Raw genomic sequence first — 26,719 nt, forward strand, 5'->3', positions numbered from 1 at the left:
CCCAGCTGTGCGTTCACTGTGTGGGAAGGGTTAGGCTGCAGCTGCACTACATCGGGAGCAAGCTTAATACCAGGCAGAGCCTGACAGACCACTCTTTTTTAATTATTAGCATTAGGGAGACGTGGCATAAGCACTTCCCTTCAGAGGCTTCTGCACCTAATTCTTGGCAAGTGGAAAATACATATTTCTGCAAGGAATTCACAGCTGTAAAGAGCCTGTGTCAACTTTTCTGTTAAATGGAAATTCTGCAATGGCTCTTATATTTATTCATACTGATTAAGGCACTCAGGTAGGAGATTTGAAATCTTTTGCCAAGTTGGCCTTGCACTCAGGTCTCCCAGGTTACAGGTCAGTTCTCTAACGATGACACCTTAGCCAAGTCTTGGCCTCTGCTGTTGAAATTATTCTGCAAATACCTACCTTGTCAGTGGCCAAGAGAGAGAAAGAATAGTAATATTCCAATTCCACATTTTTATTATGTGGCAAAAAATATGGCTGTAAAATGTAAATAATCTTGAATGTGTGTGGATCTTTCTTTCCATTTGCTGATTAAATATACTTATTTCTAGAGCATTCACTGGAGAGAAGCCTTGAATATCCTGAAGTTGGTAGTTTCTCGTTCTGCCAGTTTAGTTTTACCATCCTATCAACACAGCGATCTTTCAAAAATGGAAATACATCGAGTGTGGAACAGTGCCTCCAAGGAGCTACCAGGGAAGACTTTAGAGTTTCATTTTGATATTTCAGAGGTACTATTTGTGATTCTGCTACTTAAAGCCTTACTTCTGTTATTTGATAATCCTAAAACGTGTGTGGTAGCTCCTTAAGAAAGCTGAAAAACTGGGAAAGAAAGTAAAATTACAAAACTGGAAGTCTCTTAAATTCTTCTCGATCCACAGTGACATATTTAATGACCAATGCTGGAGGGCTCTGTGTGGTTTTTCATTAGATTTTTTGGGGGAAGGAATTATTAGTTGTGTTTAAAATTAACTGGTGGAAAAGCTATGTTGCAATTATGTCAACTGTAATATATAAGTATACTATATGTATAAAATGCCCCTCCAAGCATTTTATACTTGGATGTCAATGTTCTCTGTAACTGTTAAACATAGAAGTATGTCCTTTAAGGGAGTACTTTCTGATTTCTGACTGAATTCTTTTACAGCAGTCTTGATCCTGCAAACCCTGTACACCTTTTAATTTTATAGAACTGAATAGTCCTATTGACTTTAATGGGCAACTCACTCTATAGTTATGAACCTGCATGACTTTGCAGCATTATAGTTTTTTTCATATAGATAATAGTGAGACTTTGGGTTAAAAGGAAATATAAAAAGGCATTTTGTACTGTTTGTATAAAGAGTTTCTTCTTGTTGTTTCATGAAGGTATAGTTCTAGAAAATGCTCAGCATTGTATCATCAATCCAAGAAAGCATTTTGCTGTGTTTTGGAACAGTGCCAGAGTGCTCAGCACTCTTAGGAAAAACCCATTAAAAACATGTGCAAGAAATGTGGATTTGAAATAAATTTCATAAGTTTCTGGGGGGGTTGCTGCTTCTTATGTTACAAACTAGTTTGACAGTTGCTTTGGGTATTAGCTATTCATGAGCATAAGCACTAGCTACTAGGTATGGCAATAGTTACCGAGATGTTCACAGTGGAAAATAACATACATACCAAGTGACATGAAATTTGGTGCACTCCTTGTTTTATCCCTGTGTATGATCTTCAGAGTAATCTTTTCCTGCAGCTGAAGTAATATGTCCCATTATAAATTCATCCTGGAGCATACTACTAGTGAATAATTACTCTCTATTTAAGACTCCAATTATTGGGAGACGGTATGATGAGCTGCAGAGTTCTTCTGGACGAGATGGTAAACCCAGAGCCATGGCTGTCACCCGAAGCACTTCTTCAACCTCATCAGGATCTAACTCCAATGTCCTTGTTCCTGTGAGCTGGAAGAGACCTCAGTACTCTCAGGTAAACTCCTTTAAAGTAGCCCACTATTCATTAACAAGTTGCACTCGGAGCAGCTGAATTAACACACACTAAATTCTTAAATGCTTGTGCCCTCTGTCCCCTACGCAGTGCTCCTGGCTGGCTGGGGCAGTGGCAGCACAGCATCTGACTGACTGTGTGTGCTAAATGTCTTTCTTGGACTCAGAAATGGACGGAGCTATGTCTCTCTCTCCAGCCAGTAGTTTTCTTTCAATCTGTAGGAAATACATCTCTTTAAGACCTCTAACCCTAGGTCAGTTTTAGCTAAGAATGACAAGTGAGTTCAGATATTAGCAAGGAGAGCAGATAGAGAGCACGTGCAACTTTCTAAGTGTTGTTTTCATGGGGAATCAGGTAGAAAGAATTCCTTGGAACAATTTTCCTAGAAGTGATTTTTGATTACCGTATTGATTTTGGTTATCTGCCAGTTAAAATAAAACCATGCAGATTAAATGTACTTATTGCTTTTTTTTGAATATAGCAGATTATATAGCAGTGACTCAGGCCCAATTCTGCAAAAAATAATTATGCATGTGCTTCATTTTAAGCTTCTGAGCTGTTCTTTTGAAGATGTGCACAAGATCCAATGTTTCCTTATTACGCTTAATAGAATTAATAGGCTAATTTAAAAATAATAAACACCAAAATCATTAACAGCTATTTTTATATTTTCTTGTATGCATAGTTGCTCTGAAAGCAACCCTTTGAGCACTTAATGAGTAATTCTTTGATTTGTTCCTCCTAATTAAAAATTATTAATATATGTTTCTAGCTACCAGGAGAATGGGTGGTTAAAAAAAAGCTCACTTGAGAAACGTCTTGTTTTCTAGAAAAGGACAAAGGAAAAGCTGGTGCATGTCCTTTCTCTGTGTGGTCAGGAAGTTGGGCTGAGTAAAAACCCTTCAGTAAGTAGCCTTGTATTGACCATTTCTTTGTTTCATTGTGTCCTAAACTTTGAAAGTGAAGAACTTTGTTTCCCAGAGTTGCTGACCTGATTTGCATAGTTTCATGTCACATTACTATCATTGTCGTTTGTACTGGCCCACGCTGCATTTCTCAGCATATAGACCAGTGAGTGAATGGCCCTCTCCCTTAAGGACTATTTACTTACAGAGCTACATACAGTTTTACTGTAAGAGATCTGTGATGCTATAGGTTTTACTTATGCCAGGTTAGTTGGTAGAGAGTAATGAGCTCTGATATTACCAATCTAGAGCCTTTATCAAGTAAAAAATTAAATTACAGAAATAAAACGGGGTGGGGGTGTGTGTCTGATTTTTCCATTAGATAGTAGTTCTAATGTTACTCTTTAAAAATTAGTATGATCTGGTGCCAGGAAATGGGCAATAGATCATCCACTGTAGGAAGCCCTTAAAATAGTAATTAAATATTTTCTAAAGAGAAAGGAAAATTTCTGAATGTTTTTGAATATGTTGTATGCCATTTGTATTACGGTGAACAAGTCCTTAATTTCTGCAAGACGGGGACCATTGCATTTTCACAACTAAATTGCAACTACAGTTAGTAGGGAAGGAAAAAATATAGCTTGTTGTATTTTCTAATCTTGACGTATTTTTGAACATAATTTTTAACTAGAGATTTTTTTATGAACTTACTACCTCATCCCCTTGACAGTGTTTTCTTTGCTAAGTTCTCTGAATTTTGTTCCTATAAATGTACACAAACATCCAGGCAACATCAATCTGCAGCCATTAGGAGGTAGCTGTAATATTCTTGGACGTGTTCCTGCAGTATGAAGTTGTTTCTTTGTACAAGTTTAATCTGAAGGCACCTGTCCAACATAAATAATAAAGAGTGTTCTAAAAATACTCAGTGAAGGAATTAGGTGTGTACTGGAAATACAGTCTTCCGAATAACCAATTACAGCTTTTAGGAAGAAACAACCAGAGGGAGCATTTTGTTACAAGAGAAATCCTTTGAATTGTAGGTAATTTTTTCTTCCTGTGGTGATTTGGATCTGATTGAGCACCAGACGAGCTTGGTGTCTTCAGAAGACGGAACAAGGGAGCAGGAGAACATGGATGATTCAAACAGTGAACAACAGTTCAGAGTCTTTAGGGACTTTGATTTCCTAGATGTTGAGCTGGAAGATGGGGAGGTACAGTATATTTTCTCTGAAACAGCTTTTTTATTAAAACAGTTTGATATTCTTTCTACTAAACACTTTACTCTTCTTGTAACATAAAACTTTAACTGTATATAACTATAAACTTAGTTTTGAGTTCAGATTATTTATAATGTTCACTTAGTGTTTATTTCAGTAGCATAACAGCAAGAGACTACCACACCCTTCCTCTCTGAATCTGCTTTAGGAAACACTGCAAAACTGTACTGGAAGATAAAGCCTCTGTTCTAGTACCTTTCCAGTTAATTTACTTTTAAGTGAATTTATTTTAAATACAATTTTTAAAGGCCTAAATTGTTGACAAAAATATATTTGCCGATTAAAAACCCATAAAATGACATTGTTCCAAATCTGTTGGTTCAAGAGTAACCCTCCAAAACATGAATTCAGGCCTTCAGGCTGTTGTTACTCCTGCAACTGCTGATGAAATCACTAACGCTTAGAGAGATGTACCTTCCACTCTGCTTAGGTGTCCGTGATTTCATCATTTGTGCAGGAGCTGAACAGAACCCTGAGGGCCCAGATCAAGTCTTGACAGGTGAAGCCTGTCAGCTCACCTTGAGCTGAAACTGCTGAAGGGAAAAAGTTGAAGAACTGTTGGATTTTGGGGGGCTACACCCTTTAACCTTGCTTATATCAAACTTGGAGTATTTCATTCTATTTGGGTGGGAAGGGCCAAAAATTAATATCCATTGCCAAGCAAGTCTAGCAATTTTGTTGCTGTTTAAAAGTTCAGAAATTGTTATTCTTTTGAAGTACTTAAGGTGCACATGTTCTGCAAACCTAACAGTTTAATAAATTGTCTTGTCATAATCTGGTCTTGATTTTAACATGAATTCTCTCAGGCATCACTCTTATCCCTGAGAAGAACATGTGTACAAGAAGAAATAATCAGTTTTCTCCCTAGTTGAATTACAGTAGTAAAATAATTTTAAAGTAAACAGACCCCTCAGTTGTAAACTCATGAATTTAAATTTTTTTTCCAATGAAGAGAAAGGATGAAGGAATGAAAAGAGATGTCACAGTCCATATTTTCCAAGTCAGGAATCTCTATATCAAAATATAGTAATTTTGGCTCACAGCTACCCATGACTTTGCTAAAAAAAAAAAAAAAAAAAAAAAAGCATTCGGCATCAATGGTTGAAAATACATTAGCCAAATATTATGAAGGAACTTTAATGTTCCAAACAATGATAAATGATAAAACAGCAATGCCAGGTTGTTTGTCAAAAAGTATACCAGCTGCAATCATTTCTGTGTCATTAAATGCTTTCAAGATATTGCAAGGGCTTGGGACTGCAATTTTGACTAAATAACACATGATAATTTTTTGTGCAGTGAAATTCAAAAATTTCTTCTTTCTCTTCACCAGTTAAAGCCATATACAGATTATATAGAATTGTGCAGAACAATTCCTATCAAAATGAGTTTACCTTCATGGACTGTGACCCTGCAAAGATTTGTTATATACGTGTGACTAACTTCAAGACTGAGGCCTAAATTAATCAATATACTAATTGTCTTAAGTCAGTCATGGAAGAGATACTAAGCTAGTTTTATTTGAAGTAAAATGAAAAATGTAGTCTTTTACTTAACAGTTTTTAAATTGCCATGAATCTGAGACCTTGCATTCCAAGGCTTAGTCCAGACTGACTTACTATTGGTTTAAATAAATAGATACTTCAGCCAAATTCAAACCTGGTGTAAGAGGCTACATTTCTAATGACTGAGTTGAAACTGTATCATTTACGTCAGGTCTGAATTTGATCTATTCATAAACATGAATAAAACAGTGTTAGAAAACTTAAGCTAGCAAGAGCACAATAGTCTTCCCAGAAAAACCTTATGATTTAAACAGGCCAGTGAGGCTTGTATCATTCCCAGACCACAAGATGTACTTGTTTGAAATCTCATAAAGATGTGAAAACAAATAATGGTTATTTTCAAACTTAAAAGATAGGCTGAAGAGTTGAAGCTTCTGTGATAATATTAGTTACAATTGTAGGCAAATGTTTGTCTATGATGTCTTTAATACAGTAATTTTACATAGATTCTTTCTATTTGTTTTTCTATCTGTTATATCTGCTACCCAGGAACTTCAGGTAAGAATGCTACTTGAACTCAGATGTGCCAGTATACGTTATGCCTTCTTGCAAACTTGTATTATAGAATAACATAATAGTTTTGTTGTTGCCCTCCCCCTCTTCAGTGTGTATGTGAGTGGGTGGGTGTGCGTGTGCTTGCACTTCTGACAGATGCTTCATTTTTTGTCTTGTATTACAAATATTTTTGAGGTCTTCTTCAAAAATTCTGCTTCATTTTAAGTTTGTTTTTTACATGTTCAACCGTCTTCACAAATTTTAAAATACCTTAATTCTAGTATCAGCATTTTTCAAATGGAGCCATTTCTCCCTTTAGTATCTTTGTGCATAAATAATATGTAGAAACAAAAGAAGAACTTCATTATTTATGATATAGTAAAGTTTGGGCCATTTGTTTCCATAGGCACATTATATATAATTTCCAGCTTTTCAGTTGTGGTATGTTGGCTCCTGTTAGCATCTTGCTAAAACTGGTACCTGAGACCTCTTCAGAAAGTTTACATCATTGCCTACCAGCTTGAATTTAATTGAATAAATTAATTAATTCATACAGCTTAATTTAATTCAGCTGCATAATTGTACCAGCTTTGCAGGACTCATTTACCTTGTGAAGAAAACTGAAAAGGTGTATTAGTGGTTGCCGGTTCGGGACCTAAACTTGCAGTTTATCAATGGATAGAGAGAACTGAAATGATAGAGAATTGTAATGAGTTGTACAAATGATACAAAAATCAGCAGCAACAGTATTTTGCGTATTTGTTTCTGATAGTTTGTACATCAGCTGTTATGCAAACACACCACCCCCCCCCAAAAAAATCTTTATCTCAATATGCTTGTGCTCTAAAAGGTACAAACATATGGAGATAGTACCTTACTATGCAGTTCCACAACACTTTGGCCTATACCCCACAATATTTGTGCGATTTTGTTAACTTTGCATACTTTGTCAATACAGTACGGTGAAAACTTGTGTGAAAGAAGTTTTGCATGATTCTTACCAGCCTTATGGATGAGCTACACTGCTCTGCCCCACATAGGGTTACCTCCCTTTTTACTGCCCTTTCTGTTATCTCTCCTTTACCCTGGGTTGTCGTAATGTTTAAATTGGCTGCAAGGGCACATCCTTTACCAGAGGGTGATGATTGTAGGAAGTCCTATGTGGTACCTGCTCACTGCTGGCCAGACACATTTATAATATGTGATTGTTTTCTTTTTAATTGATGTTTGTTACTGGTGGCTTTTCAGATAGGAGATAGCTTTGCTCCCGCTGTATATAAAAATGAACAGCTTCTCAAATACATCTTCCCTCCTGCTTGTTAACTGTGAAAGAAAGATTGCTTAAAACAGACTAGAAAAACAACTCCATCATCATAGACATGTACTGACTTGATAAATTCAGTATGATTCTGGGTGCCCCTGTAGCAAGCTTAAGCTAACCCAAATACTATGGGTATTTGGGTTATACTGTGTTTCATCTCTCTTACCCTTTTCCCTCACTTTTAATTAACTCCCCCTTCTAACTGCATGCCCTAGAAGTGTCCCTTTTCATCTCTCTTCTTTTTGCTGGCTTCCTTCTTTAAGACATTGCAGAATAATACTGCAACAAGAAATATTCCCATAGACATGGGCTGCAAAGTTTACTGATAGCTGTACTAGGCATCATGAGGATCAGGGTGTGATGACGGTCATCTTTGCTTGCTTGCTTATTTATGTCGTTTTCTCATTTGTTAGTTCAGTAACTGATGTGTTTCTGGAAGATGTCTCATTGCCAAATGTGTCCTCCAGGCTTTGTGGGGGAGGATGAACAGCTAAAGAATTTGTTAAAATAAATATCTGGGAACTGAACAGTCATTTTTATGATTTAAAGAGACCTAATTTCTTAAATCTTAGATGTGTTCTGTTCTCATCCTGCACAAAGCTACCCCATGATCCCAGTCCCAGGATGAAAACACAGGGTTCTTCCAATAATGTGTCAGGCTTCCTAACAATTTCATGTTCATTTGCTCTTGCATATAGTGCATTCCTTAGTTCTGCATGTTCTTGCAGATTACAGTTCCTGCATTTCTGGATTGTCTTTTTCCTAAAAATTTTTTTTTTCTTTTTTCCTCATATTTGTTCATGAACGGTGAGCTTAGTGTCATGAAACTGAACTTTCCCTCTTTCTAATCATATTCCAAAGTCCATTGCATTAAAGGGCAACGATGCAAAATAAGCTCTATTTGTGCAAGTTTGTTGATTTTCAAGGAGGCAAGATTGCAATTGAAATAATTGCACTTTATGCAGTTTGGTCCCTATTCAGTAAATCTCTGAGTAGTCCTGAATGGGGATTATTCAAGTGTTTAAAACTACAAATCTGCTCACGGGACCTACTGAACTGAGACCTCTTTCTCTATGATTGCACATAATTTTAATCTGCATAAGCCCAGGAGATACTTATAATCAGTGAATTGATAATAATACGTATGATTTTTTTAGGCAGAACTAGATTTTGGTCAAACCATATTTAAAAGATCACTGCCAGCTTGAATTTTCAGCAGTTGGTTTGCTTGTTGAAGAGTGTTGCATCTTACAGGGTCTTGTTTTAAACAACCGTGAACCTTAAAAAGAAACATTTTTCGCTATAAATTTCCATCCCATGATGATGTAAGGTTGAGGGCTTTCACCTAGATAAAGTACCCAAAACTGCGGCTGAATACTTCTGGGTAGACCCTTCATGCTGTGTAAGGCCCCTTTGGCCTCTGCGGGTCCAGGACAGGAGCAGTTGTTGACATGCTCCTTCATTTGCTGGAGAGAAACCTGGCTAGACTTGAAGAATGGAGCAAGAGAATTAGCACAATTAGGGAAAAGGTATACAGTCCACTGGAAAATACATAAACAAATGGAAAAATGGTGGAAAACTAATTATCGTTTTTATACATGACACAAATTAAGTGATCTTTGTATCAGTTCACCAGCCTAACAAATGGTTACGCAATTTGCTTAATGCACTCGGCTTTATATAACTGTGTGTGGGATCAGAATTGAAAGTCAATGTAAAATTATTTGGTCCATTCGACTGTGTCCTTTTTAAAACATGACATCTCAGGCAATGCTAATCAGGTTATTCTCAAAGTATAGTTTCAAATAATTAAAATAAATTCAAGTTACAAAAATAAGCAATATGGGCCTAGAATAAAAGTTGCAAAAGGTTTGCTGCTTTAGCTCTTACATTTTGTGTGTAAATGAAGGGTTCATTCAAATCTACTCATTATTGTGGTTATGTATATAATGCAAAGAATCTAAAATCTTTAACTTATGTTTTGCAATTGAACCATTTCTATGAACTGTGCTCCTAATATTTTTAAACATCATGGAAAAAACCTTTAAAATTGCTTCCAAACTTTTCTTTTGCCTGTCATTGCTCTACTGGTATTGAGGTGTGTGTATACGTGGACTTACAAAAACGAATTCTTAAATCAGCAAATGCATGAAAAACATCTAATACTGAAAAGAATGAATCTTCATTTAACTGTCATTTCCATGCTTCTGCTCTTATCTCCAGGTGAAGCGCTGGAAAATTATAAATGCTCCTGTTACATTATTGCTTAACAAAATGAAGTTTATATCAAGTTTGTATTATATTTTTATATAAAAATATTTCTTGAGCTAACTTCGATCTAATGATTAGTGGTTTGTATACGATGAGTTTCAAATCAAGGAAGCTGAGCCTATTTCTGATTTCAGGGTGAGAGCATGGACAACTTCAACTGGGGAGTACGCAGGCGGTCCCTGGATAGCCTGGACAAGTGTGACATGCAGCTGCTGGAAGAGAGCCAGCTCTCAGGGAGCACGCCCAGCCTCAACAAGATGAACCATGAGGACTCCGATGAGTCATCGGAGGAGGAGGACCTGACCACCAGCCAAATCTTGGAGAACTCAGACCTAGTAAGTTGCAAACTTGCAATTTAAGAATAGATAGGGGATTGTTTTTAAATAAGCTGGTTATTTTAGTTTCCTCTTGTCCAGGTGCAATGTAATCAGCTGAAATTGGGCTGTGGCACTCAATGCAGTGTTTTGTCGCTGCTTGATTCCCCCTTATTTGCAAATGTAAACAGGAATTTTAATGCAAAGTTTGAAACACAGGACGTGTCAAATATGATTATTTGCCCTTTCTTCCACAAATTTCTCTGTGGCAGTTTTGCGCAAATGGCCAGTAGTAAATCTTTCTGATGTATCTAATACTTAAAGAAAAAGGACAAGACACCAGTTTGGTAAACTGTGTTAGGTTTTCATTATTCACTTCTGGGATGTTTGCATATAATTTTTATGATAGGCACATTGAAAGGGTTATGATATGTCCATATGTACAAACTAAGAGAGCCACTGTCACTGCCCTTTAAGACAATGTCTGCTTTGCATGTTCATAAAAGCAGTGTGTGGTAGGGCAGCTGTATACTCAGTTCTTCTGTGCTTTTGTTGTCTTTTAAACAGATTATAACTCTTTCCCCTGAGGATACAAATAATATTGATTCACTTTCTACATCATGTGACACAACCTCAGCAGACCCTCACCATTTTAATATAGGAGCGTCTAGCTTTGATGTGTCTTTGCCTGATATGAATAATCTCCAGGTGTCTGAAGGATCCAAGGTGAATACATTTTTACTTTCAACTGCAGTGTATTTTACATAACACTTTTAAAAGTTTATTTTACTTACACTTTCATGAAGGGTTTGATGTGTGAAAGCAAATACATTCTGACTTTCTGGATAGAATGGCATAGTACAATACATTCATATGCTCCTGCACATCCATAGTCTTTCCTTTTTACTTACACTTTCTTTATTAAAAGATTTTATTTATTGTTTCTTGAGTATATTGCACTACATATGCACCAAGATACTACAAGCTCATTGGAAGACAAATTCATGAACTGGTTACAAGTTACAACCCTAAGGGAATACTCTTTTGTTCTTCATGCTGATTTAAAGTGGTGGGTGTATGCGTGTATTCTCTGAGATTTTTTTGTATGTGGGAACCTATTGTACAGTTGTGTGCACTGGATTCAGTTCTTGCCTTTTGGCAGACACTCAGAAATTTTAAATTCATGACGGCAAGATTAAGCCATCGGGGGTAGGGGGAGGCAAGATTTGCAAGGATACAACAACCATGTTCAGCACAGTTTATTTCAGACAATTGTATCAGAAGATGAACATAATGTAAGGTTGGTAAATAATTATCAATGTGGGAATGGTTTCTTTAATTTTCTGTTAATAATACCTGTTTGTGGGAGATCAGATGAACCTACTCCTCTCACTGTCTCTCCGGAAATATAAGCAGGGGGGCTTATATAGCCTTACCAGTACAGCTTTCTCTGTCATGTCTGAATTGGGTGGCTTCTGCAGAGTGGGGCAGGGGAAGAATATATTTGTCTTCTGTAATCATCAGCTTTCATTCCAGTTCTTGCCCTTGGTCCCCTCCAAATGCAGCTACACAAAAAAATTGATACAGTACTGCTAGCACTGCATATAGGAGACGTACTGGAAACTTCTAGTGAAGAGGTCATAGAAAAAGCGGTTGGAATTGTGCTGAATATTGAACAAATTGTTTGTGTCAGAAACCTCCCCAGGAGGAAGAAAGGACAGGAGGAGGGAAATGTGGGTAAGGATAGGAAAGGAGGGGAACTTCCCAAAATAATGGTTGTAGAAAAGATAAACTCATTATCATTTGTCAAAACAACTGTTGGTAGACAAGTTATGTAACAACCATAAGCAGCAGAAGTTGGCAGAATTTCAGTGCAGGAAGCTGCAGTCAGAACAGATACGTTTGCAGGTGGTGACTGCGGCCAATCTCACGCATCCAGCAGTAGTTATTGGTATGTACATTAAGAATTGCAAATCACAGTTCATGAGTTTCATATATGCCTGGGGTTTTAGAATCCTTACTGTGAAAATTTCTTAAACATCCCAGTACCCATGCACCAGTGTTCATCAAAAAGTGAAAAGCTTTGGAAAAAGTAAATAAGAATGTAAAATCATAGCAGTTTCTTGTGGGATTGACAAGCAAATTCAGCTTGTCCTGAGACAGGTTTGATATTGGTGAAATACATAACCCAAGTTGGCAGGGATTTGCCAGTGTTACAAAGATGTCTGAACTGATAAACTTTACACAAAATGCCTTCTTAGTGTTTTTTGCCTCAAAGGTATTTTCTTCTAGTATGCATACTTCTGTATTTTTACTCAAAACAAATTGGAGTCAGTATAAACAAAATTAAAATGCCTGGGTTTATATTTATTTTAAGGAAGAAGTCATCCAATTTTTAGTCAAAAAACTTGCAACTTGCACCTAAGTAATTTTTTCTTAATTTGATAACACAAAATCTGAGCTCTTTCCTGTTTCTCTTTTCCTTTGAGTTTTTATTTTCAGAGAGCTGATGGTATGTCAGCAATGCAGAGGAAAATTTTTGTTACTTCTTTAGTGCTGTATAAAAATGTTTATTTGTTGCATCATAAGCACAAACAAAAATACCACCTCAACTTCTAAACAGATGCAGTAAATGAGAGCAACAGACTGATTAAGTAGGCCTCTTCTGAAATGTTTCAGTGCCAAAATCCAGGTATTATCGTTGACAGTATGAAATTACTTGAACTTATTTCTATTAAAGATAGTGGTCACAATAATTAAGATAGTATTTGTAAGGGATTAGAAGGCAGTGGTGGATAATGGGGGATACAAAGATTCAGATGATGCTATTTTATATATTTTTCAAGTTATCTTAACTCACCGATTTCTGGAAGTGTACTCCAATCCTGCATGAATATTCAGAGTCCACTTTTTAATTTTGCTCTTTGGGCATCGTACTGGACTCCACTGGGTGGGAGGTGTTTGCTTCCTCTTTCTTCCTCCCTTATCCTATCCCATCAAAATGTGTTTTCCTCACACAAACACTGTCATTGCAGTGGACAAACCAATAGTTCTTTCAAGCTAATATTTCATATTTGAAAGTGGTTAATACTAACTACTTCCTGAAGAAGCATGAAACATTTATGCTTCTTGCCGACTGCTCTGACTCCTATTATGGTAGTTCAGCCATATAGCTTTCATTTCTCTTTTTAAGATGGTTTGTGCTCTGATTCATTTCATCCACCCTGGACTCAGGAATATTCCTATCCCTTTCATTTCGAAGACAAAACAAACGAAAAAAAACCTTTCTTCTACTTAATTTCTGATCCTGTCCTTTGTGATACAGGTCTTGTTTAATTTTTAGAAATGCAAATCCCCAGAATTTATCTGTGGGATCCAGGCAGGTCTGGTAACCTGCAGAGGGCCACTTTTCTCTTTTAATTCCACTTGCCACAGATTTCCCTCCCTACCAACTCCCAACACATATATGTATGTGCACATATGCATATATTCACAAACACACACCTTATGAAATAGCCCAAACAGAGATGGTAAAGAGTTTGAGCTACACACTGCAGTCATCCCTATAGGAACTGCTTTTCAGGATGCTATGGATGATGCAGACAAAAGCCAAAAAAGTTAAAACTGAAACAAAATTTGTTCAGACTAAAAATGCAAGAGAAATTGGAAAGTTTCAAAAAGAAATCAAGAGCTTTAGGTGCTAATGGATGAAAAAGGATGGGAAAAAAAAAGCATAATCCTTTTAATGGCCTGTAGAATGCTTTGGATTCCTCTTGAATGGAAGTTATTATGTAAATGATATGCTAAAAATAATTCTCAATTCTAAAAATGCATAGTCTTCCAGACAGTGATTGTTTTCAGTATATTCTGAGAGGTTTTAATACACTCTTGGACACTACAAAGAGGTAAGTGACAAGGACAGCCTGACAGTAAGAACTTTATTTTTCTTCCTGAAAAAATACTTCCCTGCTATGTTGCCAAATGCATTGAAATCTGAAATTCTTTGCTAGACAAATTAAGTTGAAGAAATGCCTTAAAAATAATATTGATCCAAGACAGCAAGTTAAGCAAATACAGTATTTTTGAAGAAGTGTAACTTGATTCATGTCATTTATAATCTGTGGCTTTCTATCTGTGCAATGTAATATGTTGTCAGGAGGGGTTTTTTTATTAAATGCTTTGTATTTATTAGTGGAATTAACTTACTAATTTGCTGTTTTCTAAGACATCATCATTCACTCCCCTAGGTTGAAGCTGTACATGAAGAACACGATACAGCAGTCCACGAGGATGACCTTTCGGGGTCTACAAATGAACTCCCTGGAGCATTTGAATGCAGTGATAGCCTTAGTCTGGATATGACAGAGACTGAAGAGAAAGTTGACAGGCTGGAACAATTTGCTCTTGCTAGGTATTTCTGTATGCTATTATTCATAAAAGTTCTTTTACACTGTACAACAAAGTGGTAACAAGGTGTTTAGTTAATGGAATGGCTATTTTGGCCACAGGAGTTATAAAATTCTCATGAGTTTAGAGCAGTGAGAAGACAATGCCCTAATTACCTGCATAATTATCACACAACTCAAAAAACCCCAAGATTTTCCTTCTAGGAAAAACAAGATATGATTTGTACATACATCTGTGCTGTTAGTCATTATATACATAATATATTTAGTTAAAAGAAAAAAAGGATTTTTAAAGATTCACAGTAACGGAAATACTGCTTAATGGCCTGAAGACAGGGATTCTGATTTGGAGGGTTTTCTCATTGTAGCAAACATCTTGCCAACCTTCAAAAGTAATTTGAAATTTCATGAATATTTTTAGAAAGGTGCTGTAATTGGTCCTGTGATTATATCTCTCTGTTATAGCATATTTTATCTGCCACCTTCTTGGTATTCTCCTTTCATCATCTTTTTTTTTTCTCCTTCAGTTTTGGAGATGTTGATCGAAATGCCTCCCCTCCTCCCTCACCATTTTTTTCTGCCATCCTTGCTGCATTTCAGCCAGCAGCATGTGATGATGCAGAAGAAGCCTGGCGTAGTCATATCAACCAGCTCATGTGCGACTCCGATGGTTCCTGTGCAGTTTATACATTTCATGTGTTCTCTTCCTTGTTTAAGGTGAGAAAATAAGTTTAAGATACAAAATCAAAATGTTTAGATTGTGTGTGGCTGTTAGGATGGTTCTTGATAGTAGTAGCAGTAATGAACTACTAGGTATATAACCATTGTAATTTTGCATGCTGCAGAATTGCCATACTACATTTTCATGCAGAATTGTCTTCTAGGACCAGTTTTGTCATAAAAATAGTATGTATCTCATACTTGCAGGTTTGGAGATAACATTATAAAATGTGGATCCACTTCAAAGAGTATTTTCTTCAATACTTTACAAACAGCCTGAAACAATAACTGCAAGAGACAGGAAATAGCCTTTTCATCTCAAACTATTGTTAATCTGTTCTTTCATCTCAAACTGTTGAAATCTAACCATGCCTCTGTAAATGTCAACATTATTAAATATTCTGTACCTAATCATCTGAATAGAAATATCCAGCTGCCATCATGTAACATGAATTCCAGAGATTGAGTCTGAAGACTAGAAATACATTTCCCCTTTCTAAAACTGTATGCTCACAAAGATAAGCATCTTGCAAAAAGATAAGAAAGAAAAGGAGTCGAATGTACAAGCTGTTCGAAGGAATTATCTCTGGTTTTACCTGTAATTAGTTTTAAAGCCTTTTTTAATTCTTTCTTCTGCTTTATATGAGGCAGCTGCAGGATGTTTAGCATGCTGCAGCAGTGTACACAGCAGCCAGGTAACATCATGCAGAGTTTAAGTACCCATGATCTGAGAGTAAACAATTTTTTATTATTTTTTTATTTACCCTGCTAATAAATATACAATCTCAAGATCTTTTTGTATCTTTAAGACTATCCTTATAAGAACAAGGCATCATACAATACGAATCTTTTCTCCATCCTGTTTCCTCTGTGCTCCACCGGAATTAATTGCATATCTTCTTTAGCTGCACACTGTGTCCTCCTTTAAACATTACAGCACTATGAATATGGGTGCCTGACAGGCGTTCTTTTAAACACTGATAAATAGCCATTTGGAAGGCAGAAAAAACAGTGCTGACTTGAGTGCACAACAGTTCATCTTTGAAAATTAGTCCTGTGTTTCTTCATGATGTGTATTTCAGCTTTTCTGACCTTATGTCAGTCTTAGAGGTTAATAGCCCTGTTCAAGTGTTCTGAGAGTTATTTATCCTTTTGTTCTCTTTAAAGAGGTGAAAAGGAACTGGTGGCACACTTCTGAAAACTAAATAAATAATACTGTGTAATGCAAGACCTAAACATTGCCTATAAAGTACCTGTTTAACTCCACATCCTGGCATGCACACAAGCTGTTGTGCTTGCCCTATATTCAGAAGATATTGCCTACTCATTTTCTTCAGTTGATACTGGAGGAGAAAGATACAAAACTGCTCTCAAAAGATTTTCAATAACAGCAAAACCTGAATAACAGTAATAAAAAAAAGAAAAAAGTGTTAATAGTATCAACAAACCAGAATTTTTTATCTGGAGTCACAGCCATATTTTTAGTTTATAAAATTGCTTTGTTCTCCTCTTCAGGGTTAAAACATAGGAGTATTATTTTCCCAGATTTTTTTCATAAGATCCCAGCTTGTCTGGAATTGTATTGTGTTTGCATCATCAGACTTTGCTACTCATCCGGTAACTTTAAAGACTTTTGACCCTCACCAACAGGAAGTTTCGGAAACAAGCGCAGTGTGTGCTAGGCTTGCAACGCAAAGTACTGCCAAAATATTTAACTGTGAAACAAAATCCTTGTTTGGAACAGCCTGTCAACTAAATGCTTGGTGAAGTGAAAGAACTGCATTTTCCAGGGCACCTACATTTCAGTCTGCATCAAGTTAATGGTATTTTGGACGTTTGCCCACAACATGCTAAACTTGTTTAAAATTCCTGAAATTATCGAAGTACTTTTCCTGTAAACAAGTCATATCTCAGAGATCTCTGGATTGTCTTTACAGCTGCCTGTTTGTATTCCATCAAATCAAATGTCTTCCATCAAACCAGCCAGTTTCAAGACAAGTAGATTTGAGCGCTAGCAAGTAGCTTTCACAATCGAGCCCTTTTGTTACAAAAAATCCTCTTCCCTCTTCCCAGAAGAGGAAACCTGAGGTTAAGAAGAAAATGTTCTGAGAATATTTTATTATTTACATTGACACAAAGCACAGCGACTATATGCAGGCATATACCTATTCATAATATGCTGGTGGTTAGCATTATTATTCACGGTAGTGCCATTTCATAAAATACATACTGCATTCAGACCTTGCTTGAAAGATTTCAGCCACTGCAGTCTGCACCCCAAAGGACATAGCTGAGATGATAAATTACACAACTGATAGTCCATGTAATTGCAAAATAAATATATTTAGTGAAGTAATATACATAGATACCAAACTACAGTCTCTCTCTGTTTCACATTTTACTACTTTAAAACGCTGTTCAAGATCTTCTTAGCTGTAGATTGATTGTTGCTTTTAAGAATATCTGAAAAGGAAAGCAGTAAAGGAAGAAGATGTTTTCTTGAATCTAAACAGTAGACTGGTCAGCTTTTGATGAAGCCATGACTAAAATGCTTTGAGGAAGTTATTTTCATAAAATAAACTAGAACTGTTAAAATACATGAGTAGATGTGTGCTGGAAGGGACCTGAAGAGTTCATGTTCCTTATCTTGCCCAGGACAGCATCAACTATAACCTTCATTCCAGACAAATGTTTTTTAACTTTTTTCTCTAGACTGTTCTTAACCTTCAGGCTAAGCTGGAACTTCACAACATTCCTAGGCAATGTTGTTCAACGCTTAACTCTCCTTATTGCTTGAAAACTTCTCTTTCTGCGTTTTATGCCCATGGCTTCTTGCTCTATACACAGTGGTACTTCTCTTCTTTGCAGTTGCTGCTTATATTTGAAGACCATTACCATGACTTCACCTGCCTCAAACTTCTCTTATTTAACCGTAGTTCTTTCAACCTTCCCCATAAGTCATATTTTCTAAACTTCTCACTGTTGCTATGCGTTCTTTTCAGTTAGTCTGTGTATTACTTGAAAAGCAAGTGCAGCTTCTGTATTTCAGCCTAAGTTCTTACCAGCACTGCCTAGAAGAGGATTACCTGTTTTATAGAAGGTATTCCTGTTTAAAAACTTCTGTCTGCTAACTGCTGTACCATAGAATACAGTTAATTATTTCCCACTTGTAACCCAATCTAGTATGCAGATCTTGTTCTACAGAATTTTGCCTTCCTGGTTATTCTCCATCCTGAATGTGCTCTGTGGATTGTTTCAACCTAGGTGTACAACCTTGTCCTTCTTTCTTTTCCCTATACCACTTTCCCAGTTTATCAAGATCAGTCTGAATTCTAATCCTGGCTTCCAAGGAATTTGCAACCCCTGCAGCTCAATCATCCATGCATTTAATAAGCATGTTGCATATTCCATTATTCAGTATTTTAATTAATGAGTTGGTTAGTGCCTGAGACAGTCCCCAGTGGAATCCTACTGAATTTATCTTTCCAATTGGACAGTGAGCTGCTGATAATTAACTTCTGAATATGGTTTTGCACACCTAGTTACCTCTAGACCGGGTTTCTCTGCCTTGCTTCTAAGATAGTAAATGAATTAATATATAACATAACATTTGCTTCACCTCCTAATAGAAAATTCTAGCCTTTCATGAAAATTAAATAGTTTTATATGATTTGTTCTGATCAAATCTTACTGCCTATTATTTATGTCTTATATGTTCCCACATTTCCTGAACTTTGAGTTTAATTTTTTTGCTCTTGTTTTTTTTTGAGATAAGCACTTTCCTCAAATTTTTTACAACACCCTGTGTTCTGTAAGTTCTCAAAGATATTTGTTATGGCTCCTAGACTTCTTTAGCCAGTATTACAACTATCATAGCATGAATTTCCCTAATCTGCAAAGATGTAAAAATATCCAAGCCCTTACTAGCAAGATCTGTTCTCACCTGAGTTTTCACTGATGTCTCATTGTTACCTGTACACTGATGCCCTTTCTGGAATTGATAAGGCAAAAGAAGGCATTAAACACATCAGTCTTTTCAGTAGCATCTGTTAGTAGCTATTTCTCTCCATTGTGATTCCTTGGCCTTCCTCTTAATTATTTATAGTTTACTTCTTGACATTCTCTCTTTCTCTTACTAGTTTATTTGGTACCTCCCTCTCTGATTATTGTGCCTACATTGCCATGCTATTTTTGGTACCCAAGTTAGTAATCTAACACAGTTTCACTTTCTGTTCGTCCTTTTTGCATGAGTATTTGCCTGAGTGAAATATTTGTCATTTAGCCAGATGTATGTCTTAATATATTTGCTGTGCTTCTGCCCTCTTTTTTTTTTCCTAAAGGAAAGGCCACCTCTCATTCTTTCCTTTCCCCATTGAAGGTTAGATCAGATGTTCTCCAGAGGTCCCTTCCAACCAACATCTGTTGGATTCTGTTCATTAATCTGTCTTTCTATATTTCCTTCCACTTTTACATTCTTAACTAGCTCTTTTTTGTTGGTTAGGATCAAATCTAGATCTCTTTCCTTTGCCAGAAGAGCTGTCAGTAAGTTTCACTAGACTTGGACTGAATCTTTCATTTCAGAAGACATCATGGTAGTAAATCTCCAACTGTCACCAAGCCCTATGATTCAGATGATTCTGCTAGTTGCTCATAAAAATAATAATTTACCCGGTTTGGCGGTAATTAGTAAGAGCGTCTTGCCTCAGCTACAGACTCAGTGAAGCAGAGAATCTGAACCATGTGCTAAGTGACATGTATAGTGCTTTGTTTTCTATGTTGAAGTAAGACAGTAGAAACATATAGTAAAACAAGCATCAGTTTATTCAATCTTAACTGTGTTCAGATGGCCAATTCAGATGCTTTAGGGAGAGATTCACAAATAAGCAGTTATGAAATTGGTCTGTAGATAAAGTTTCTCTTTAACCGTTTTATAAATTATTGATAGTGTATACACTACCTACAATGTGAGTGTTTATGTAGCTTTTTTAAAAAAATCATTCAATCCAACAGCTTCCATTTTTAATAAAGTCTGAATTCAACTCACCTGATTTTAGGCACCTAACTTCATTGCTCCAGTGTAGGAGCAGTAACAGGCTATTTATATGTCTGTCATCCAGATGATTGGTATTTGGAAAGCACTTCTCTCCAGTGAGGCATGCTTACGGTCCTAAGCTACATTCCTCAGAGAAATGCCTATGGTAATATGGAATGAATCATATAAAAATGGTGCATACTTTTATTTTTAAAAATATTTTCATGTTACTCTCACCTGCTGAGCAGTTGGCCTTAGTGAGATATATTTTGGCAGTGAAACCTGCTGTGTATTTATCAATATCATTATTTCAGTTCCTGCAAGACCAAAATATTATTTTTATTTATTATTCACTTTATATATTAGTCACTGGAAACAACGTATCAGCACTAGAATGTTTCTGGAAGACTAGACTGGTTTAGGACTCAAAACACCAAAAAAATCTTTGGAGAAGAATAATTCCCGGATGCAATGCAATATTTCTGGAGTCCTCCCAAGCAGCAGAAAAGTTTTAGTAAGAATGTTTTTCCCACAGGGGAAAACAAAAGTTTTTTTCTGATTTTTCCATGCTGCTGTTTGGCATTAGGATGTCCATTATATTATCTGATTAGCCACTTGACATGGAATACTAACAGAACAATGCCCGGAATGGGCAGAAAAAGTAAGGTGCTGATCAACTCTGTACAGCCAAGAAAAAAAACCTACTTGTGGGTAAAAGGCCTTACAAAGATTGAATCGTCTTTACATGAAAGAATGTATTTCAGTAGTAGATTATTATGAATTCTGTAATTAGTTTCACAGCTGCCCAGCTGTACACTTTCTCCAGCATAATAACTATTATTCAGTATCCTTGAGCAGATGTTCAGTTCTCCACAGGGAGATGGTCTCTTTTGCACGTGTTACTGTGCGAAGAAAAAAAAGCATGCCATTTGTTTTCGAAGGAAAGAAGCTTGTACTTGAGTAAAGAATGTGATGATAAACTGTATTTTGCTTTGCAGAGTATTCAAAAAAGATTCTGCTTCCTAACCTGTGATGCAGCTAGTTACTTGGGAGACAACCTGCGAGGAATAGGCTCCAAGTTTGTGAGGTCTTCTCAGATGTTAACATCATGTTCAGAATGTCCCACCCTTTTTGTAGATGCAGAAACAGTGAGTATATTCATTTCAAAAGGCGTGTGTTGCATTGCAGTGTGTTATTTTACTGGCTGTTTCCCTTTTGGGCAACTCCTGAACAGATAATGTCAAAAAGGTACCCACCTCCTGTCTCTAATTTTTATCTCTTGTTCTTAACCCAATTTCCATTAATTTTCCATATTATTAGGTAAGTACTGGCAGATGGGGAATATGATGTGTTGAGCCTGTGTGCCAAAAACCAATATAAAACAGGTGCCTACCGGACCCAGTTGGGTTCACAAATGGAAAAGGAGAAGCTATTTTTTACATAGTTCAGCATGAAAGATGGTAATATGTTTAGTGGTTTCATTTGAGTCAACTGTGATGTGAGCTGGATGATAAAAATATATATTGGGGATTGAATGAAATAGCCCTTCCCATTGTTTTCATTCTGGACCATGTTTATCCAACAGCATCAGGACAGTGTGGCCTCACACAGAAGTATAGCAGTAGGAACTTGCCAGGTGTAATCTTGGGTCCACTGCTGTAACCGTGGAAGAGCTGTGCCTTATGTCATCAGAGAGCTGTAGAGGTGAACTAGTTAAGCTTTGTGCCATATTTTATTTTAGGGAAGTCCTCTGCAAAGCTGTTAAACACAGAACAGCATTTCAATTCCACAGTATCACAGGTGCCACTTGCTATTGATTTTTCAATACAGTATTCTGTTTATGTATCGTTTGCCATAAATAAAAATATTTTTCAGTATTAGTATCTGTAAATCTAAATATTCTTTTGCAAGATCTTTACTACACTTTCTACTCTGCTAGTATTTTTTTTTTAATATACTGACATTTACTAGCCCTTTTGATTTAATTTCTCCAGCTGCTCTCTTGTGGCCTTCTTGAAAAGCTGAAGTTCAGTGTTCTAGAACTGCAGGAGTACCTGGACACATACAATAACAGGAAAGAAGCAACACTCTCGGTATGCTGGATTATGTTATGTTCCGGGTTTTGTATGTGTGTATACTTAAGCTATGTCAGGAGACTGCAGATACACTCAGATCTGTTTCAACTAATATTCAGTAAAAAATCATGTTTCAGATACTGGATTCACTAAATGTTTCTTCCTGAACATATGAACCAGAACTAAAAAAATAGCTATTGTATCCCTTAATTTTAGAAACATTGGCATCTTTAATATTCCTGGTCTCTCCTTTCTCCTGTTCAGTAATTAATTAATTTTCTTGGTTTATGCAATTCAAATAGTAATAAAAATCAAGACTACACTTTTTAAATTACAGTCAGAGCAAATCGTCATAGTCTGTGTGAAGAAAAAGTGCAACTGCAAAATTTTATTTGTTTATGGACTGTGCTGTGAAACTAAAATACTGCTTACCTTTCTGCAAATCAAACTGTAGGCCTTACTCATATCTTCTTTTAATTTCTTTCTGAAAACAGTGGCTTGCAAACTGCAAAGCAACATTTGCTGGGGGCTCACGAGATGGAGTTATTACCTGCCAGCCAGGGGACTCAGAAGAGAAGGTAATGAATGAGCAGTATTATTTCTTTCCTGTAAAGTGACATGTGTGATATATCTTGTTCTCAGACCCACAAGCGCCTGCTGTACTGCCTCCTTGTCTCTCTGCTGGGCTTGGGCATAATTCAGTTTTCACACTTAAGGCTCAAAGGTATTGTTGTTGCCTCAGTCCTGGCCACAGGAAATGGGAAGTATTCAGAGGCAACACTTCTGCCTTCCTAGTCTAGATGAGGAAGCAGAGCTAACCCTGCCTGGGTTGTCTGTGATCTCCTTTTTAGAAAGGTGTTGCAGCAGCGGTTTCCCACAGCGCAGTGTCTCTGAAAATCATTCCTGGTGTACTGTGTCTTCACATTACACCCATTTTATCTACAGCTGTTACAGACTCAGTCTGCCCAACAGCAAGGCTTGCCTGGTTGAAATCCACTTAGATTAGTAGTTATGAAATAATGACTGTAAAATGTCCAGTGAAATAATTTATGCTGTAGATAAGTATGTATAGCTAAGGCAAAATATCTATCGCTTCTGAACAAAAGTTTTCCACGCACATGCACGTATATATAGACACATAAATATATATATATTTAGTGTCTTGATTCCCATTAAGAAATCAATCTTTTCAGAAATTATCACCCTCAGCAGGCATTCCTGTTATTTGACATACTAAGTATAGGAAGCAGCTGGTATCTTAATAGTGTAGAATGAGTTGAGAAATGTTGTTTTGTGGGTTTTTTTCATTTTGGAGGAAAAAGAATGGAGGGATGGGAATTAGCCAGAGAGAATTCGCCAGAATCAGGAAGCAGCAACAGCATGTAGAAAAAAAGCGGTATCTCTTCTTTCCATGTATTTTAACTTATAAGAGATAATGATGACATTTTCAGAACACAGTTGCCTGTTGTAACCATTTTTTTCAAATACCTTGTTTTATGTTGATTTCAGTTTGTCTGTCTTGTCCCCCAATTCACTTTATTTTCTTCTGTTTTCATCTTCACCCCTCTTTCCCACCTCTATGTATTTGTCTTCCTTTCTTTGAACTCCCTTGATTTCTATTTTTTTATGCCATTTCCCAAGAATCCCAAATCCTTGCCACCCCTGCATTTTGGCTTCCTTGACCTTATTAGCAAATCTATTTTGCTAATAAATCCTCTGGCTGCAATCACAGGCAGTGGGAAAACTGTTCAATCTTCCCCCACCTGGCATTGGCACCAGCAAAAGTTACAGACACTTTTCAATGCATTTAAATAAGATTCTGTCTCTTCTGTAATTGTAATGGTGTGCAGGGAAGTTACAAGTGAGCTATTCTCAAATCTATAAAAGAGAGACCTGGAACACATGCTACTACCTCTCCTGCAAGTGCATCAGGAGAGGGAGATAAAGTATACATAGGGAGGCGTAACTATTAGAAGGTGCCTGTGCTTTCTCTTCCCACTGATGCACAGCAACCTGAACAGTGACTTCAGACTGTAGTGTCACATATATTGCTGTGTACAGCTTAACTTACCCTTTTCATCCCTCTTTTGGAAACCCATAGAATGGGATGGAGGATCAGACCTCTTGCTGATCATCTACATTGTTTCTTTTTTGAAAAGGTAGAGGAGAGAGAATGCTGAGGATAAGGAATAAACTGTAATCTGAGCTCATATAACTGGCCTAAATGCATCTAAAAGTTAATAAATGTCATGTTCCACTTGTGTGGGTTTTTTTAACTAGGTGTTCTCCGTTTCAGAATTAAATGTGTGTTTTGTGAAACCAGGGTTAGGATTCTCACTGCTTATCAAACAGATTGAAAAGAAGGGTTTCTCACTCCTGCAGGAATCCCTGGTTTCTCCCCAGCATTGTTCCTTCAGGCCAAAATGCATTATTCCTTGGAAGCTGACAGGATGGTAGGTCTTTGATCAACAGGCATATTTCTTTTCTTCCCCTTCCCATTCACCTCTCAGTTGACACAGCTCTTCCCAAAGGAACATTCTGTTTTTCAACAAAAGTGTAATGGGAGGAAGAGTCCAAGGAAACTGAGGATGTGATTAGGAAGGGACAATGAAATATTACTCCTAAACTGGCAAGTGTTTGTTTTCTTAACTTTCCTGTCCTCTTCTCCTTCAACCTGAAAGGCTAAGGTATCTAATGATTGTAGGAAACAAAATCTGTCTTATAGTGGTAGTCACAAGGGAACCTGCCTAAATTCTTTGAGGGTTAGACTAGGTCCTGAAATCTTGCTCCAAACTTCTGGTGTAAAAAAAATTGCTTAGTTAAGGACAAAACCAGGCTACTTCTGGAAAAGGTGCAGAAATAATTATAAGGAAGAAAAAGCAACACCTTGCTCCAGAGAAGGCATAAATCTTAGATTCTCAGAACTCTCCACCTGGTAAAAAGCTTCAGGTGAAAATAGTCCCCTCTACAGACAGGCAGACATGAGACCAAATTCAGTGTAGCACAAGCGGTTTCATCACAAATACCTGCTGATGCTGGTAACTAACTTGGCACCAGTTTCTCTAATCAGATATTTCAGAATAATTGCACATGATTTGTTGACAATTGTTACTGAAAATGGGCAAAGGCAAAAATTGCTTATTCTGACATTAAAGAACCATGAAAAGAAGTTGTCTAGGTCAGCTGCTAGAGCTAGCAACTTTTCTGAAATTGGGTAAAAGCTTCATGTCCCAGAATGTCTTTCCCCCCCTTATTCTTGCAACAGATTACATGATTTGGATGTGTCTGTGATTTGTAAGCTTTGATGCTACATTGAGCAACAGAGTCTCAAGGACATAGGAGTCAATTTATAGACAAAAGATAACTGCACATACTGTTGTGCTGTCTGTCCAGGTGTAACAGTCTTAGATGAGTACAGGTATCAGTACATTCTTCAAGCTTACTAAATGGAGATTTTTTAATTTAGTCAAAGACTGGTTTTGTTTGGGGTTTTTTTTTCTAGATAGGAGATACATGGAAGATCCTATTTTTCTTGTCAATTGGCACTGCTAATTCAAATAAATATTTATCTCCTAATGAGACATTCAGTTTACTCTGTAAGTCCAAAGTCAGTATACACCTTTCTCAAACCTTGCTCATCCCAAAGCTCGCCACAAGCTAATGGATATGGGCTTTGCAAACTCGAACTGCTAATGGATGTTTAAAACATGCTGCACCCCATAAAAAAAAATGCCCCAAAAATTCAAATGTACCTGTTGCTATGAGTTTCCTGTGGCTAAAGGTTCAATTATTCTAGGCCACCAATAAGACTGGAGGTGTACCTCTGGGGACCATAGTCATCTGGAGTTGAGCTGAGTTACAGTAAAGCTCAAGGCACAATCTCAAGTTAGAAATTCTTAATAATCAATAATCAATTATCTGACTGCTGTTTGACAGATCGATGGCTTGACAATGAGGTAAAATTGGCCCAGGTAGGCAGCTTTTCTAAAGGAGAAGCACAGCTATGTTTTAGATTTCTCCAGACAGAATAGTTTCTACTATTCTTCAAGTCCAGGGGATATTTTAGAATGCACAGCATATGCTGTATCTCTCTTTTCTCTCTGAGATATATATATAAACACAAATTGGTGTATATATATACCCACTTTCCTAGATTGTGGGAAAAGCTTTTGTCTGCTGGAATGTCAAATCAAACAGAATAACTTAATAAAATGCACTTGCAATTAAAAACCCTTGCACGCAGCAGTTATTTTGTTACAGCGGGACTTTCCTGTGCCAAGAAATGACTGAAGACTGTGTTGTCATCAAAGTGTTAATGTCTTAAGAAATAATTG

The 26,719-nt window shown here is 36.8% G+C and overlaps 1 protein-coding gene across 2 annotated transcripts in view; it reads left to right on the forward strand.

Moving 5' to 3' along the window:
• The window catches only part of FRY (FRY microtubule binding protein), a 178,190-nt gene that overhangs the window by 141,930 nt on the left and 9,541 nt on the right, over positions 1-26,719 (forward strand). Inside the window, exons 48-59 of one of the 2 annotated variants that reach the window (XM_059823308.1) lie at positions 570-749; positions 1,822-1,983; positions 2,832-2,906; positions 3,950-4,120; positions 6,241-6,249; positions 9,973-10,173; positions 10,720-10,878; positions 14,400-14,563; positions 15,086-15,275; positions 21,309-21,458; positions 22,305-22,403; positions 22,880-22,963. In XM_059823308.1, coding sequence (XP_059679291.1) covers positions 570-749; positions 1,822-1,983; positions 2,832-2,906; positions 3,950-4,120; positions 6,241-6,249; positions 9,973-10,173; positions 10,720-10,878; positions 14,400-14,563; positions 15,086-15,275; positions 21,309-21,458; positions 22,305-22,403; positions 22,880-22,963 — 1,644 coding nt within the window. The remainder of the gene's footprint in view (positions 1-569; positions 750-1,821; positions 1,984-2,831; positions 2,907-3,949; positions 4,121-6,240; positions 6,250-9,972; positions 10,174-10,719; positions 10,879-14,399; positions 14,564-15,085; positions 15,276-21,308; positions 21,459-22,304; positions 22,404-22,879; positions 22,964-26,719) is intronic. The other variant, XM_059823300.1, reaches the window with a different exon arrangement.

This window comes from Gavia stellata, chromosome 1 (genome assembly GCF_030936135.1).
Source record: "Gavia stellata isolate bGavSte3 chromosome 1, bGavSte3.hap2, whole genome shotgun sequence".
In the NCBI taxonomy this organism is placed as follows: domain Eukaryota; kingdom Metazoa; phylum Chordata; class Aves; order Gaviiformes; family Gaviidae; genus Gavia; species Gavia stellata.